Source organism: Toxorhynchites rutilus, chromosome 3, assembly GCF_029784135.1.
Source record: "Toxorhynchites rutilus septentrionalis strain SRP chromosome 3, ASM2978413v1, whole genome shotgun sequence".
Lineage (NCBI taxonomy): Eukaryota > Metazoa > Arthropoda > Insecta > Diptera > Culicidae > Toxorhynchites > Toxorhynchites rutilus.
This window is the reverse complement of record NC_073746.1, coordinates 230,134,281-230,151,969: the sequence shown is the minus strand read 5'-3', so window position 1 is coordinate 230,151,969 and position 17,689 is coordinate 230,134,281. Positions and strand designations below refer to the sequence as shown.

The 17,689-nt window shown below is 36.9% G+C and overlaps 1 protein-coding gene across 2 annotated transcripts in view; it reads right to left on the bottom strand.

Annotated features, from left to right (window-relative positions):
• LOC129774039 (diacylglycerol kinase eta) overlaps nucleotides 1-17,689 on the bottom strand; it is a 265,856-nt gene that overhangs the window by 49,056 nt on the left and 199,111 nt on the right. For both annotated transcript variants that reach the window (XM_055777737.1, XM_055777738.1), the window contains 3 exons: nucleotides 4,523-4,674; nucleotides 4,219-4,414; nucleotides 3,659-4,156 (listed from right to left, as the gene is read on the bottom strand). In XM_055777737.1, the coding sequence (XP_055633712.1) occupies nucleotides 3,659-4,156; nucleotides 4,219-4,414; nucleotides 4,523-4,674 (846 nt within the window). The remainder of the gene's footprint in view (nucleotides 1-3,658; nucleotides 4,157-4,218; nucleotides 4,415-4,522; nucleotides 4,675-17,689) is intronic.

Sequence of the window (17,689 nt, the reverse complement as noted above, 5' to 3'; positions counted from 1 at the left end):
ATCATACAGATTTTGTATTATTCCGTGTATGAACGAAGGCAAGGGAAGCGTCATTTTATAAACCATAAAAGTATAGAATCTAAACCCCACCCTTATTATATTCGTAAGTATACAGTATATAATAAAGAGGGCGGGGTTTACATTCGATACTTTTATGTTTTAAAAAATGACGCTTCCTTTGCTTTCGTTCATCTCTTTTTCAGCCATTCTTTGTGTGGACACCGAGTGGACAACATCGTTGCTGGACGAGCCGGACGGCGAGGGATCGAGTGCCTTTCTCAAGGCAAGAGGGTGGAGGTGGTAGCGCTGGAGTAAATAGAGTAGAGTTTTCAAAGGGCCTTTCTCAAGGCTAGAGACGAATGAACTGCAAAAGTTTACAGTCTCTATAATACAATACCTTACCTTACCTTTCGTTCATTTCTTACTCTACTCTCGCACCGTGAGGACTCGAGCTCGTTAGTCTTTCGCAGACAGCTCGTTAGTCTTTCGGTGGTAAGGCACACGAAAGTAGTGATGTCTAAAATTTGCATTTATTCGATTATCGATTAATCGTTGGGACATTTTTCAATATTCGATTAATTCGAATAATTGTCTTTCAATATTCGATTAATCGAGCGAATATTTATTTCTTGTAATAATCACGTATCATGTTGTCATTCTGGTCTCGTGGTCTATCGGGTTGTCGATGTTAGATGGTTGGATAAAAAAATGATGGATAAAAAAATTATGTAGCCTGATTCTTAATCTAAAAATGACTTAACCTCAAGAAAGATTCCTTCTTTGATTAATCGCGATTACAATGACAATTATTCGATGTATTCATATCTTGCTTTTAAATTATTCGATACAAAATTACTCGATTATAATTTAAGATATTCGATTATTTGAATTAATCGAACGATTATCCGACGTCTCTACACGAAAGCAGCTCGGATAAGCGCACCAGCAGCAGGATAGGTGAAGAAGCCACATCGCTATCGATCGGGAACATTGCGTGAAATTCGTCGCTATCAAAAGTCGACCGAATTGCTGATCCGCAAGCTACCTTTGCAGCATTTGGATCTTGGAATTGCTCAGGACTTCAAAACCGACTTGCGCTTCCAAAGTTCCGCGGTTATGACGCTGCAGGAGGCTTATTCGAAGATACCAATTTATGTGCTATCCCTGTAAAATGCGTCACATCATGCTCAAGGACATCCAGCTGGCCCATCGTATCCGAGGAGAGCGTGCTATATTAGCTTAGCATATAATCAACGGCTCTTCTCAGGGCTCCAAATTTGATGGATTAGAGTTCAGAAATGTTTTTTACAGGCCGAACTGAAAGGAGCATTTAGCGAAAATCGTGGTTTCGATAATAATTCGATACCGATAGGTGCCATGGATATGGATTTCATAATGAAGAATATGAAATACATGACATGATGTAGTGAATATATCTGAAGAAATCACTTTGGTGAAACTGCATTATAAAATTATTTGTGTACGAATGCCGCAATCGATAGTCGACTCTAATTTGCGCTGGGTAATTTCCTCAGAGGACTCGATTCCTCCTTTGAGCATTAAGAAACTCTTTCTGGCAAAACGAAGTGGTATGAATCACATTATTTGAATGATAGAATGAAGAAGTTGTCTGCCAACTTCCTTCAACCTCCAAACATATCTTTCTCCCGTTTGTCGTTTTCGCGTTCGCTAATCCTTTCTCACAACACCCATTTCTCGTTTGAGAAATTGTTGAGTAAACATTGTTTGCCAGTGCGCGTAGAGCGGGAATTCCTAAATATTAATTGCACCTCTAATAAATTGCCGAAAGACGTGGTCTTACGTTGATCGCACTTGATTGAAAAAATCCAAAACGAAATGTATTTGGTCGCAACATTATATGAGTAGAAAGCAAATAATCGCTCGAAAATGACTTGATTTTCGCGATGATGTTTCACGTTTTTCATGTTATGCTTCCAATATTGGATACGAAAATTTTCCACTGATGGGGAAAAAAATATTCAGAAGCTTTCCTATTAATTGCGATTGATTGAAAGATCACAAAACCAAATGTATTTGGTTGCAGTGTTATATTGATAGAAAACATTAAAATAAACTCTTTCACATGAATGTATTTTTCAATTCCCAGGGGAACTGGCAGATTATTTTTCAGCAACGATGATGGCAACGAGAATTCCGCGCGTGTATGTGTGTATGTGGCGGCTGCTCCGATGTTTCAAGCGGAACCGTGGCATCACTCTCCTCCTGATGGATTCCCTTCTGGCCTCAGGTGCACAAACAGGCTCTTGGTGACACCGTTCATCAGCGCTTTCATGATAAACGAAATTAGCTTCACAACAACAGCGACAACATGCTCCAATCGCTGTTCAATCATAACTGAGTGGGTTTACGAGCGGCGCTCGCTTATATACCGATTGGTGATTTCAATAGCCTGTTTTGAAAGCAATTTTAAGACTATTGAAACATGTTTTTGGAAGAAAAAGTAACAAGTATATGACGCGTAGACATTTTATCTTTCGAATGAAGTGTTTATCATACCATTTCGTTTAGTTGTTTAAGAGCTATTAACGCTCAAAATCTCGGTCTCCGGCGTAACGCTTTCGTTTTCGAAACTTTGGTTTTACACCCCGGTATAGAAACGAAAGACGTAGTTCTACGTCAAAATCATAACTTTTGAACTACTGGACCAATCGACATATCACATTGAAGCTTACAGTTTTCTTTAAAAAAATATACTTTTGCGAAAAAAAAGGGGAAATGGGTTTTCGTTATTGTAATTATTGATTGAGTTAGTTTTCCATAGTTTTCTAGGTTAAAGATAGAAGGCGCTATATTTTTCTATCTTTTTTCTGGAAAGATGAGTTTTTTTTACATAACATAACTCGATATCAGTTGCGCTATTTTTTGTTTTGTGTTTGAGTTATTATTTTCCAAATTTCGCATGTTTTAAGTCTTCGTTCAAAATTCTCATGTGACTAGACTAGATCTGTGCGACTAGAATCCAATCTCCCCGCAAGTATGATATTTTTTCAACAAAGGTTATTGGCTTCAATTTCATGTGTCGATCATCTTAATCGGTTCAGTAGTTTGAATGTTATGAATTTTTCAAAAAAGTCATTTTTTGGATAAAAAGGGAAAAATGATTTTTTGAACTGCCGGTTAACTTTGAGAAATCATATCTCAAAAACGAAAAACATAGCATTTCTAATATCGAGAAATATTATGTAAAAAGTCTTCAGCTTTAAAAAAAAAGAAATATTAAAAAATATAACGCCCTCTAGTCCAAAGCCATGAAAACAATAAAATACAACTACAATCAGTAATTACGAAAATTAAATCCATTGTTTTTGCAAGTTCAGTGTTTTTCAAAGAAAAACTAGTTCATTGGCTTCAATTTGATTTGTCGATTATCCAAATCGGTTCAGTAGTTCAAAAGTTTTGAAAAAGTCATTTTTGGGAAAAAGTGGAATAAATTGATTTTTCGGACCACCCTAAAATGGAAATGGCCACCCTAACGAATAAACAAAAAAATACGGGTCTGATACTTTGCGATAAGAACAAAACTACCACTTTTCATGGAAATCTGAGAGCCACAATATCAGTTTGGCATGGAATGGCTGTTATAGGATGTTGTTTGTTCCAATGGTAATCTACTTACATGCATATTTAGATGATCAATTTCTCTGAGAACCCAACCGACGGATCCATCACCAGAACAAATCAGTATTCGGAAAGGATCGAAGTGGCGAAACAGACGAAGCCCTATTCCGGGGCCATTGTTCATGATATCGAAAACTTGTGCTGGATTCAGCAGCTGCTTGAAACGCTTGAGAAAATTGTTGCCCTTGTTTTCGCCGGATTTACTATTTACTAACACCAACAGGGGCGAGAAACTACAATTTGGTTTACAAACATCCCACGCATCATCAATTCCTATCGAATGGAGTGACGTTGGCGGCACGATAGAGACCCGCAACGGTCCCATCGGGCAGGCAACCTGGGCTTGGGGCCTGCAAGCCGTGTGTACTGTGGATCGGCACCATAGACAGCGCCAATCTTGGAGACGCAATACCGAGCCGCATGTCTTGTCACAAACCATGCATTTTGCTGACACCTGCAGATTTCCCTCCATCCACTGATGAGGCATGACGATATTCTGAAAGGAAAACCACACAAGGAAGCTATAAATCGCTTCTGAGACGCATTCGGCGGTATTACCCCATCGACATCTTCGATAATATCCTTCCCAACGGAAGCAAGTGTGGTCCATTTACAATTGGAAATTGATTTTGCTGCGCACCGTTTGTGAGCCTTGAACTTGCACAAATCACACGAGAGTCCATGCGAAGTGACACCGTAGAGGGCATCTCGGCAAACGTTACAATACGTTGGTCGAGCGTGAGAGGTAGACAACCTGCAATGGAAAAAACATGCATTGCCGTCTTTGTAGTTTTCATAATTCTATGTTATAGTTGAAGGCCGTAAGTTGTATTGTTCGCGAGTTTTATAAAATACCACTCACCAATGGTGATGTCCCGACAGGAAATCGTTCTGATCAGGTGGTCCCGGTTCGAAAAATTCACGCGACGAGGCGACTTTCAGGGCGTGCAGCCACTCTTCCATCTCGCGGCGGTTTTCGGCACTCATCACTAGCGAACGAGTCGGTGTAATTAACTGCAATGGAAAGAAGGTATGTATGTTGTTTTATTATGCTGATCAAAGCCGACAATAATTTGAGGTTCTCCGAAAAATTCGTGCCGATTTTTAAAACAATTAAATCCTCTCAGAACCGATTTGCTTTCTCGTCGTTGAACTGATCAAGGTCCTTTTTCATGTTGTTCAAAAAGTCGAAAATAGAGGCAAAGATATCTGTATTGTCAGTTTGTATTGGCCTTTGAAAGATACAGTTATCCGGAAGTAGCTTGCTGACATGTGCTCACTCCTTCCTGAGCCATGGTTGATCTTGGGAGACTTCAACTCTCACTGAACCGCTTGGGGGGAACAGTACGACGACAACCATTCATTGACGTCGAGTACCCCTCGGTGACGACCACTGTAGAACAACTGTGGGAATCTCCGCAACATTCAGATAGTTAGGGAAATCGCTCTCATCTGCGAAATGTCATCGAGTGACGAGGCAAATTATTACAAAAAAGACATCTCGTGTTGGAAGACAATCGATTTCACTGCACAAGTGAAAATTTCTTATTCTAATTAAAATTAATTAAAATCTTGGTTGGTAAAATCTATAATTGTTACAAATATTTACAGTCACGTTTGTCACGTGAAACGTCAATGAAACATTATGAAAAGTGCCTAGAAACATGAGAAATCTCTCTTCATCAAATGAAAGCAATGGTTTGTCCCGATTCCGTTCCCGTACAAAAAATTGTTCGAGATATACCACAAGATAGGTGCGATCTTGATTTCGAGATTTCGGTGGTAGAATTCTCTCTTGCTCTCTTTCCTTGTAACAATTATTCTCCAGGATCGGATAGAATTAAGTTCAACTTGTTGAAAAACCTCCCTTATCGACATTGACAATTGTGTTACACAAAAATGCAGAGTGAGACAACTTGCAGATGATGGAGTGGTGTCTGTCGTGGGGTCAAAAGAATCCGACCTGCAAAGACCCTTACAAGATACATTCAATAGTTTTTCAACGTGGGCCATTGGTCTAGGGGTTCTCCATGGAGAAAACAGAGATGGTTGTCTTTTCTAGGAAGCATAAACCACCAAAACCAAAGCTTCAACTTTTGGGTAAACCGATCACTATGTCATCTTGGGGTCTGGTTCGACTCCAAATGTACTTGAGGGGCCCAGGAGGTATCTGAGTAAAAAATGCCAACAAAGAATAAACTTTCTCCGTACAATTTCCGGCACTTGATGGGGACCCAGCACAGAGATCTTATAATGTTGTATCGAACAACTATTCTCTCAGTATTGAAGTATGCCAGTTTCTGTTTTCAATCAGCTGCCAAAATACACCTCATCAAACTCGAGCGAATTCAGACCATTGTCTCCGTATTGCGATGTGATGTATGCCCTCAGCGCACAGCAAGAGTCTCGAGATTTTGGCAGGCCTTCTCCCACTAAAAAATCACTTTAATTTATTATGTCTTCGGTTCCTCATCCGGTGTAACGTTATGAACCCATTGGTGATCGGAAATTTTGAGGAGCTAATCGAGCTAAATTTCCACTCTGGATCCATGAGTTCACGATATCAATTCCTCTGTACATTTTGATCTGTCCATGAAGCAGAAAATCCATGGAATTCCAGATTATCATCGATCGGAGATCGTTCTAACGTGAGCTGAAATTTTGCATAGGTTATTTTTTGGGCCAATAAACTAAATGTGCGGGTTCTATATTCGATTATAATTTTTTCTCCATACCTTCATTGTCACTTAAGTTAAGCCCTAGAAGGTCGATTTTCGGCCAAAAATTTCGAGACGACACCATCTTTCGACGTTTTATGCATTTTTAAGTCATTTGGCATTGGAAAAAAATTACGATTTACCAAATTTCATGAATTTTATAGGTACCGTCATGTGGAGGCAAATTGATCAAACGTTCTACTGAAACAAACTGAAATTATTGATTTAAGTTTAAAACCTTTTCATATGACACGTTCATAAATCGTCTGTAGGTTCTTTTCGTCAGTCACGTTTGAAGTTTTCTGTCAAGACCGTACATAAATAAAATACCGCATCACTGAAATGACTATAACTCGTTCAGAAAAAAGATTTTTTTAAATTTTTTTTTCAAATTTCTAGACTAGAATATCCTCTTAACACTTCGTTCACTTCACTGATGATAACTTCATTTCAAGACGTTATTGGTCAACTCACGTGGAGATATAATCGTGTGGCGCTCGAAGTTTACCTGAAAAGGGAGTCTTGTTCAACCTTCCCAAATAATGTGGCATACAACACATAAATTTTGCATCGCTTCGCGTATTATTGGAATTTAGAAATAATCGAACGGGCTGGTTTGCAAAACTGCATGAACCATCTGTGTGTAGGAAAACGTAGTATGGAGAAGTAGTTTGAACAACGAACTGATTAAACTCATACTCACAGCTTCCAGAAAGTCGTAAAGACTGAACTAATGCGATGGGTAGGACATTGTTTTCCTAAATGAATTCATGCGCCCCTATATTCTTTAGCAGGCAGCTTCGGTTCTGGGACCGGATGAGATGTGTTTCCTGAGCCGAGATCATAAAGTATGTGTCGAAATGGACTTAACAGCAGAAGATTGGTCTGTGTCGCCGATCAAGACTATAAATTTCATCAAACAGATTATTCCTGATTGGCACCTATCTAGTTATAGCTTTCAGTCTACTTCTTCATCAATAAGTAGTAGATAAGCTTGAAGCGTAGTATAAAAAATGGGGCATACCACAATAGTTCAAAATAATGTACGCAGTGGTTCACACCCAACAAGGGATTAAAAAAAATCGCTAGTCTCAAACGGTCCATTTGTTGGCAGTTGAGATCAAAATTTAATGTATTGCACCAACAATTTTTTTTTAAATTTGAAAATTAGAAAAAAAATGAAATAAAAAATGGACTATTTTATTGTTACAGTAACGGCACCATAAACACTATTCACAATTTCAGCGGTCAGGCTTGCATTTTCTCGTTTATAAAAGAAAAAGTGTAAAATGTACCGAATTTGTTGACTTCCATTGTTAACATTCTGTAACTCCCAACTGAATGGAACAAACAAAAAACAGTGAAAAAAAAATTTTTAGTGTGACAACAAGTTTACAACGAGCTTAAATTTGAAATTATATGATCGATATCACGCGTGATATTGATCACTAAAGCCAGGTACTGAGAAAATAATGAAAATAAAATAATTTTAATGGTTTTGATTTTATGATTTTTCTACACATCTTAAATTCTACTTTGATGGTTTGATGGGTTTGACTGTTTAAAAATTCTATTCAATTTGAGCGAGGAAAGTGTCACTCATATCTGGGTGACGGGGCGTGTTAGTGCATCTCGAATATCGCCTTAATCTACCGGATCATGATTTTGTCATGGCTATGGCATGCTAAACTTAAGCTTATTCCGTCTGCTATCGCAGGATGCAAACTTAAAATGAGGGCATCTTGGTCATGCTTAAGCAGTTCAATACAGTGTTCCAATGTACGTTGCTCTTCGATCAGGAAGGCACTGTTCTTCGAACGCATTTTCTCATTAGCTCGATTTTAAAAGGGTGTGAAAGCTGCCTGAATTCTAGGTCATTCGTTATCAAAGCATAACCAAGCCAGTAATCATAATTAATGTGAATGGATGACCAGACGAGAACCCTCGTTTTGGAAAGGTCATAGGTATTTTCGATTAATCATTTCAATCAATTGTATATCGATGAAGCATTCGTTGCTACAAATGCTCCAGGACGCAGTGCTTTCAACCGAGTTGAACATCGCATGGCTTCTCTATCCCGGGGGTTAGCAGGTTCGATACTTTCTCAAAACTCAAAACAAGGGACCCATAACTGGAAACGAAACATTTTGAGTATGCAGGGGAATCGTTATCTGATATGTGGAATAAACTAACGACCGATGGATATCCCGTCAAGGAGAATATATTGAGTCTGCAAACTCCCAAATCGATGAAGCGAAATTAGTACGATATTAAGCCGAGTGGTTTGCTCATCTCGCAAGGACATCCCAGTACCTTCAGCAAGTAGTGAAATGTAACGACAGGAACTGCTGCATTGAACCAAGGAGTAGTTATTTTTGTGTAAATTTGCATCATTTAATTCCACCCCATGTATCTCTACCCTCAATTGTTTTGTGGCTTTTCAAAACAGTGCTAGAAAATTTTATGAAACCAGATTGTTTGAAGTATTTATGAAATTACAACGAGATTAAGTTTGAGGAACAACACAGGTTTATCGACGATAATGTGTATGTATATATATCCCCAGAGTTATTAATGTAGGAATACATTTCAGAGTGTAAAATAGAGAAACATTTTGAATCCGCAGTCAGATTTTATATGTAGTTTCTTCGTCTGATTCAAAGTAGAATCAATTTTAATGATGGGACTATGGTAAATATCGTGCACACGTGGCCGAGTGGTTAGCATCTCACATTATCATACCGGGTGTTCGGGTTCGGTTCCCGTTCTGGCTGGGGGATTTTTCTCAGAGAAATTTCCTTCGAATTGCACTGTGGTCACGCGTATTCTAGAGCTTGTCCCTCGGAATACATTAGAGGCGTGTTATTTGGCTTAAGAAATCTCAAATAAGTATTAATAAATTACGCTAGTTAATGCATACGTTGAGGCGGCAAAAGTTCCACAGGGAACGTTAACGCCATTCAAGAAATAGACTATGGTAAATATATCTATAACCGTACTAAATATCATGAAAAATTCGACAAGTCTTCCACTGTTGATATGCTTTCTCATTTGTCTAGTAAAATTTCATTTCAAAGCATAGACGATGGATTCAGTGAAAAATTGAATATTGATTTCTCTGCAATTGACTGTAGTGTAGACTTTTCGGAAAAAATATAAACGATTTAAATTTTTTCCGAAAATTCTACACTACAGTCAATTGCAGAGAAATCAATATTCAATTTTTCACTGAATCCATCGTCTATGCTTCAGGCTAAACACTAGCATTTCCGCTCGTGCGAGGATTTATACCATGCTTATTAATTCTTTTACATATCCGGTTTTCGCTTGAAGAAATATATACTCTGTTTCTGGTGGGATTCGGAATGGATTCTGTATTATGAGCTACTACCAAGCAACCTGTTTTTCACATATATGGCTCGCAGCAGTTTTCGACGAGGAAGCAAACATGTTCTGGGAGGATAGAATATTTATGCTATGTGAAAAATGGCGAAAGATTGTGAAAAAGAACTATTTATATAAAATTAAATTATAATGCTTTGATTGAAAATTATGTTTTTGTTTTCCCAAAAATCGACATTAACTTTTCGGACAACCTAATATGAGCTATCCTGATTTATCCTGATTTTCATTTTCATTCTTCCTGATTTTTTTGAATTATAGTTGGCAACCCTGGATGTGAGCAATAATGTTCCGTCTCTGTTTTTTAGAAATTCTGTGAACCTGTGGAAGTTCTTCCGCAGTCACATATAATATGAGAGGCTCAGAAGGAAAGGGGTGTAAGTGATTTGATAGGTTTCTCTTCATCAACCTTCTCTTTAGTTAAGGTAGTATTCTAGTTAGAAGTTTGAAAAAAATCAAAATTTTATTTCTTCTTATTCCTAATGTTTAGGCATACAAGAATATACTCTAGGAAGGACTTTCAGAAAATCCCATTATTTACCGAGTTATAGCCATTTTAGTGATGCGATATCTCATCTAGTACGGCGATAACAATTAACTTCGAACGCGTTTTTCTCGAAACTAGTTTTTCTTTCAAACTGGCGTACACGATATCACAAGTTCTACTGAACCGATTTATGTCAAATTTATATGATTGCAATCTGTATGCATCTTTCTATCGCATGAACTAATAAAAACTTGTAGTTTTTTAATTTTACTATTTTAACAAAAATCGGGAAACACTTTAAAATCAGCATTTTTCTCTTCATTTTTTTCGTCCGAGGTTCATGCGATAGCGAAATCTTCACTGATTCAGAATCTGTTTCAGATAACCAGAAGTACTGGAAACGTGTACGCCATGACACAACTTTTTTAACCCTCTAACTTTATTAGCTTATAACCATGGAATCTATATATATATATGAAAATGGATTTCTGTCTGTCTGTCTGATTCTTATGGACTCGGAAACTACTGAACCGATCGACATGAAAATTGGTATGTAGGGGTTTTTGGGGCCGAGGAAGGTTTTCATGATAGTTTGAGACCCCTCCCCCTCTCTTAGAAAGGGGCTGCCATACAAATGAAACACAATTTTTTGCATTACTCGAGAATTAATCAAACAAACGAAACTAAATTTGGCATGTGGCGGTTTTAGGGTGCAATAAATGATTCTATGGTGGTTAAAGACTCTTCCTCCTTCTCTCAACGGGGGGCTGCGATACAAATGAAACACAAATTTCTGCATTACTCGAGAATTAATCAAGTAAACGAAACCAAATTAGGTATATGAAGGTTGTAGGGCGCAGCAAAATGTTTTCACGGTGGTTAGACACTTTTCACCCCTCTCTAAGGGGAGGCTGCCATACAAATGAAACACAAATTTCTACATTACTCGAGAATTAATCAAGCAAATGAAACGAAATTTGGCATTTGGAGGTTTTAGGGTACAATAAATTATTCTATCGTGGTAAGATACTCTTCTCTAAGGGGAGAAGAGGGGAGGGGTCTGTCTTTATTCTATCATATTTTCTGTATCAAACATTTATTCCATGTAACGGAGAAACATGTTATTTGCAAGTGGTTGAAAAATCTTGAACGAAAATTGTGTCTGAAAATAATCTGATAATGTAATGATGAATTTTGGTAGAAGTACTAGGAATTTTTCAGTAAAAGGTAAATTCAAAGGGGTGATTAGAAGATCAATCAATGAACAGTTCTGCGATTGGACTCATGAACTTGCGCTTAGTAAGATAACGTGAATGTTTGAAGCTATTGATAACGAAAACTAATTTGGGCGGGACGAAGTTTGCCGGGTCAGTTAGTTAAGAATATTTTTTCTCCGAATATTATTTTTGTTTTATTGTTATTCTTTATTCTTTATTTCGTCAGTCTATAGTAGACAACAATTACATACATTACATTACAATTACAATATACTTAATGAATAATTTATAGCTATATATATGAAAATCAATTATCAGAGGTATCATGTATTTTGTATTAATAATGAATTAAGAAAAGCAACGCAGCAAACATATATGACAAAACTGTAATTCACGAATGCAATGATCTTTCAGTAAATGAATTTTTCAATAATTTCGTAGTCATTGTCACATTAATTACATTACTGTACTTATTGTACGTTCTCATCATTCTATTAAGTGGACCATTCATAGCATATAAAGTTAGAAATGAAGTTGATTTGAACAAACTCCGTGCTCGCAAGGCTCGTGTTGGTGCATAAAAACTTAGATTTTCAAGTAAGTTTCTAATTCTGTGTGAAACTAAATCAATTAAACATGAAATTGTGGCATTTTCTCTGCGTTTCTCAAGTGTTTCAATATTTATTAACATACAACGAGCTTCATATGGGGGAAGGGATATGTTGTCCAGCCTAGCTTTCTCATGACAAATAATAAAAATTGTTTTTGTACTGATTCTATTCGATTGGAGTGCGGTTCTTGATAGGGTGCCCATACAACACTGCAATATTCTAAAATAGATCTTACAAAACTTATATACAATGTTTTTATTTGGATATTTACATGTACAATTTCATATCATCGGCATATATTAGAATGTTGAGTTTAGTTAATACTAGTGACACATCGTTTACGAATAGGATGAAAAGTAAAAGGCCTAAGTAAGAACCTGTGGAACTCCGGATGTGACATTCACTGGATTAGAGATTTTTCCTCTAAAGCGAACAAACTGTGTTCTATTGGTGAGGTAAGATTCTACCCACTTCAATAGAATTCCAGTTACTCCCATACGTTGGAGCTTGAAAATAAGCATGGGAATATCTACTCTGTCGAAAGCCTTGCTGAAGTCTGTATAAAGAGTCTCGACAACGTTGCCGCTATCCATTGCCGCAAGAGAATAGGATACAAATTCTAACAGATTTGCGGCAGTGGATCTTCCTTTATAAAAACCATGTTGATTAGGTGAAATATAATGTTTTAACGGATTGAACATTTTAGTATTGACAATGGATTCAAATAATTTGGGAATACTTACAAGATTATATGGCGATGCCACGATTGTTATTTATGTCAGAACGGTTACCAGATTTGAATATGGGTAGTAGGAATGATTTTTTATAAATGATGATGGTCCCACCTCATCTTATTGATAATTATTATATTACGGTATTTATATTTTTCATCAACCAACCAGTATGCAAAATAAATTGAAAGGAAAACGGACTGGTTATCTAGCAGACATAGATTACTAACCGAAAGAACAATATAAGCCATTATCTGATCGTATTTATTCCATAGCATGTCGAGAGAATTTCCAACCCGGGAAGACCCTAGACCGATCGGGAATTGAACACAATACCTATGTCAGTATTAGCCACAAATTTACAAGGGAATTCCCGCTTCATCAGATCCCCGGTCACGATTCTATCGTTTCCGAGTTCAAGCAGCTGAGCAAACCCAAGCCTAATTCTAGCCGATACGCTCAATGAAAAGAGACGGCTCATTTGAGCGGCTCGACGGCTCTTTTGAAGAACTAGTTTATTCGGATATGTAAAGAATGTAAGACATAAGAAATAAGCTTTAAAACAATAATCAGTGCAGAGAAAAGTAAAAATATTACTTTACTGAAGGTTTTCTCTGATATATTTCATCACAATGATCTTCTTTATTCTTTTTTATTTATAAACATTATCTTTTCAATGTTATCTGATGAAAGTCTACTACATCTGTCACTGCAAACTTGTCTTGCTTTCGGAAAAACTCACTCACATGGTACTGAAGTCGCCGGAATACATAGTTTCGTAGGTGTGTATTCTATGGATGTCAATTTAAGCATCCATATCAACGACTGGTGTCCCTATTATCCCCAAAACCTTGCTGCTTGAAGCGAGGATCTAGCAGTATTTGTTAGGCTACTAACAAGTACTACTAATTTGTAGATCACTTTACCAGCTCCGAAACCAATTCATACAGAGCTTTTTTATAATCACTAGAACTGATTTCACTTGATCCATATAATGTTGATCATGTCGAATTATCAGTCGGGAGAATATAGCAGTTTCCGATAACTTCACAGTTTTCTTCCCATTTCATATCCCAAACGTTTTTAAAATATTTCGAATGGAAAGTTTTCATGATTAACTATATTATATTAGTCAAATAATTTCATTCGATACCCATATGCGGGTTGGATTTATCATAAATAACTGTGATTTACTAGTCGAGCCCGTTCATCTGATACCCATATGATGGGGTTTTCAAAGAAATGTAGTCTGCCATTTCGTAACGGTCGCCATTTTGGAATTACATTTTTCATGAATAACTGTGTTCTACTAGTCAAGTCCTTTTATTTGATACCCATATTGATGAGGTTTTGGCAAAATATGTAGTCTGTCATTTTACAACGGCCGACATCTTGGATTTCCATTTTACATAAATAACTGTGTCCTTCTAGTCAAGTCCTTTCATTAAATACCCATATTGAGGGGGTTTCGAAAAAAATACATATTTTGCCATTTTGGGATGGCGGCCATATTGGATTTACATTTTTCATAAATAACTGTGAATTACTAGTCAAGCCCTTTCATTTGATACTCATATTGATGGGGTTTTGACGAAATTAGTTGTCTGCCATTTTGTAACGCCCACCATCTTGGATTTCCATTTTACATAAATAACTGTGTTCTACTAGTCGAGTCCTTTCATTAGATACCCATATTTATGGGGTTTCGAGAAAATATGTAATCCGCCAAAATTTACAAACATACAAACAGTTAAATGAAATCGCTTAAAAAGCAGCATGGGAAACATATATTTCTTCCGCACTGCCGCAAGCCACGGTTCGTCAGAACGAGCGTACGATTCACGGTTCTTTATCAAGAAGCCGGCTCTTAAAAGAAACACGGTTCTTTTATGAACCGCAGTTCTTTTTTGAACCGTGGTTCTCAAATGAACGGCTCTTAACAGCTCATAAAAGAACCGTGGGTCTTTTTTGAACCATGGTTTATTCAAGAGCCGTACATATAAGAGCCGTTAATTTGAGAGCCGCGGCTCATTTTTAAAGAACTGTGGATCGCACGCTCTTTCTGACGTACCGGCTCAAATGAGCGACTCGTGAGCGCTCGCCTATCTCTACTTCAGGCCCATTACTTATCCCAAGGCATGTCAAGAAAGTTTCCAACCCGAAAAAAAATCCTTGACCGATCAGGAATTGAACCCACTACCTATGTCAGTATTAGCCTTGAATTTACAAAGGAATTTCTGTTTCACTGGTTACCCGAAATCGGTCTGTTAATCGTTTTCGAGACCAGATATCTGAGCAAACCTAAGCCTAATTCCAGCTGATACTTCAGGTCCTACATTCAACATGGAGTATAAACGTATCCACCTGAAATATGCAATGAGATCCTCCAGCGCGATAAGAACTTCGTTAGCGGTAATATTATCAATTGAGACCGAGTTTGCACATTCGGGTAAAAACGAAAAATAATCGTAATCTCGAACCACGTTATTTGTTGTGTAGTTACCTTGGAAAAAACGGACGAATTGATTACTGATATAACTATCATTTGATCCAACGTATTCTCCAAATTTCATACTTAATGGGAAATTATTAGATTTCATCTAATCGCTGGCAAAATTGAAAAATTTCTTAGGATCGGATTTAATATTATTTTCTATCCTTGTAATATAGCTTTCATATTGTAGTGATATTTTCGTATCAAGGTTTTTACAAATATCTTTGTATATGGTTAAATTATCCAAAGTTTCGCTTGCTTTGTATCTTTTATGAGCTTTTTGTTTTTTGTTTTTGAGATTTTTAATATCACGAGTGAACCATACTGGTATTTTTGAATTTGTATAAGATTTTTCTTTTTTTGTTGGAACATGTTCGCTTATGATTCTATACAGATTATCATCAAAAATTTCAACAGCTTTGTCTATGTTCATTTCATCTTTAAGTAGAAATGACCAATTTATATCATTAAGCTTACAATTAATTTGCTCGTAGTCTGCCTTTTTGAAATCAAAATTTATCTCAAAATCGCAATCGGCGGGGCATGTACTTGTGCTATCGATAAATAAAGAGTATTCTATAGCGGTGTAGAATTTTTCATTTTTCCAAAGAGGACATTCAGCTTTCGAAACATGGAAATCTTCTGTGCAATTAGTAAACAACATGTCTAGGAAACAATTTAGTTCATTTGAAATAGGATTGATTTGACATAGGCCTAGTTGGCTTGTTTTATCGAAAATAAGTTGAGGGGCTCAGAATGCAAGGGCTGTAAGTGACTTGATCGATTTCTCTTCATCAACTTTTTCTTTAGTTAATAAGTCAATTGCAAAAACGTTCCAATTTAAGTTATAGAATCTGATAGGTGAGGTTCTGACCTATCTTCCACATTGTCAAATACAGCTGGGAATGTATTTGAGGCTAAGCTATGACCAAAAGAGAGAATCGATGTAGAGAAATCGATCAAATCACTTACACCCCTTTCATTCTAAGCCCCTCAACTTATTTTCTTATTTTTTTGCAATGTCTCATTTTCGCCTACAATCGGGAGTGAGATTGATTCGTTCTCCTCGTCTACAATGAAATCAATTGTATTTTGATTGAAGTCCCCGTAAATATGGATTTGAATTTTAGGGTCGAGTTCATCAACAAATGACTCTACAATATTTAAAAATTTCTCATAAAAAAGTTAAAATATAGACAAACTCATAATGATATAATGGATAGTAAAAATATCTTTTGTTTAATTTTTTTGAGCTCGAAAAAACGTCCGAAATTTGTGCCTCTACACTACAATACCCCTCAATAACTCTTGCAGTTGAGTTACGTTCCAATTTGAGTTTGCTATAAAATTGGATAGATGACCTCTCTTCCACATTATCAAATACAGCTGGGAATGTGTTTGCAGCTGAGTTATGACCAAAAGAGAGAAAGAGAGAGTCGATGTAGAGAAATCGATGATGTCACTTACACTCCTTTCATTTTGAGCACCTCATATATAAGTAACTTGCATGTAAGGAACTTCCGTATGAACAGAAGATTCCGATCTGGCAGATGTATGATTTTTTTACTTTGATTTTCATTACTTAACACTCCTATACTCGCGCATTGGTTTGTCAGACCGAGAAATCAATAATTCGTTCATTTCTCAGAAAATATCAACACTGCGACTTTGCGCTTCGTTATTCGTGGTTCGTCATCGTTTAGCGTATCGCATGTGTTGGTACAAAGGGGACGTGTGTCACTTTTTTAACACTTTCGGTCTGACACACCGACGCGAGTATAGGAGTAACTTTTTTGGACAAGTGCCTTTTTTCATATCCTAGAATATTGTTGAATCGTGAATGGCGTTAACGTTCCCTGTCTTTTGCCGTCTCAACGTATGCATTAACTAGCGACATTTATTAATACTTATAGTTGAGATTTTTTAAGCCAAATAACACGCCTTGAATGTATTCCGAGGGGCAAGCTCTAGAATACGCGTAACCACAGTGCAAGTCGAAGGAAAAAACCCTCGGCCAGAACGGGAATCGAACCCGAACACCCGGCATGATAATGTGAGACGCTAAACACTCGGCCACGGGTGCACAGTAGAATATTGTTGAATGAAATGTATAAATTAATGTTAGTGGCGTAGAATATTTATTTAATATAATGCATAAGATTATTACCGGACTATTCTTATTTGATTTCAGTCCCTTTTGTAACTGGATTGAACGGATCCATATATTAACTATTCGTCGATATATTCATCGTTAGATTCATGCTTTCTTTCGCATAGTTATTCGCTAAATATAATGGTCATACATATAAACCCTTGTGAAAAAACTTCACTTGTGAAAGAATTGTTAACAGTAAACTATAAACTAATCGG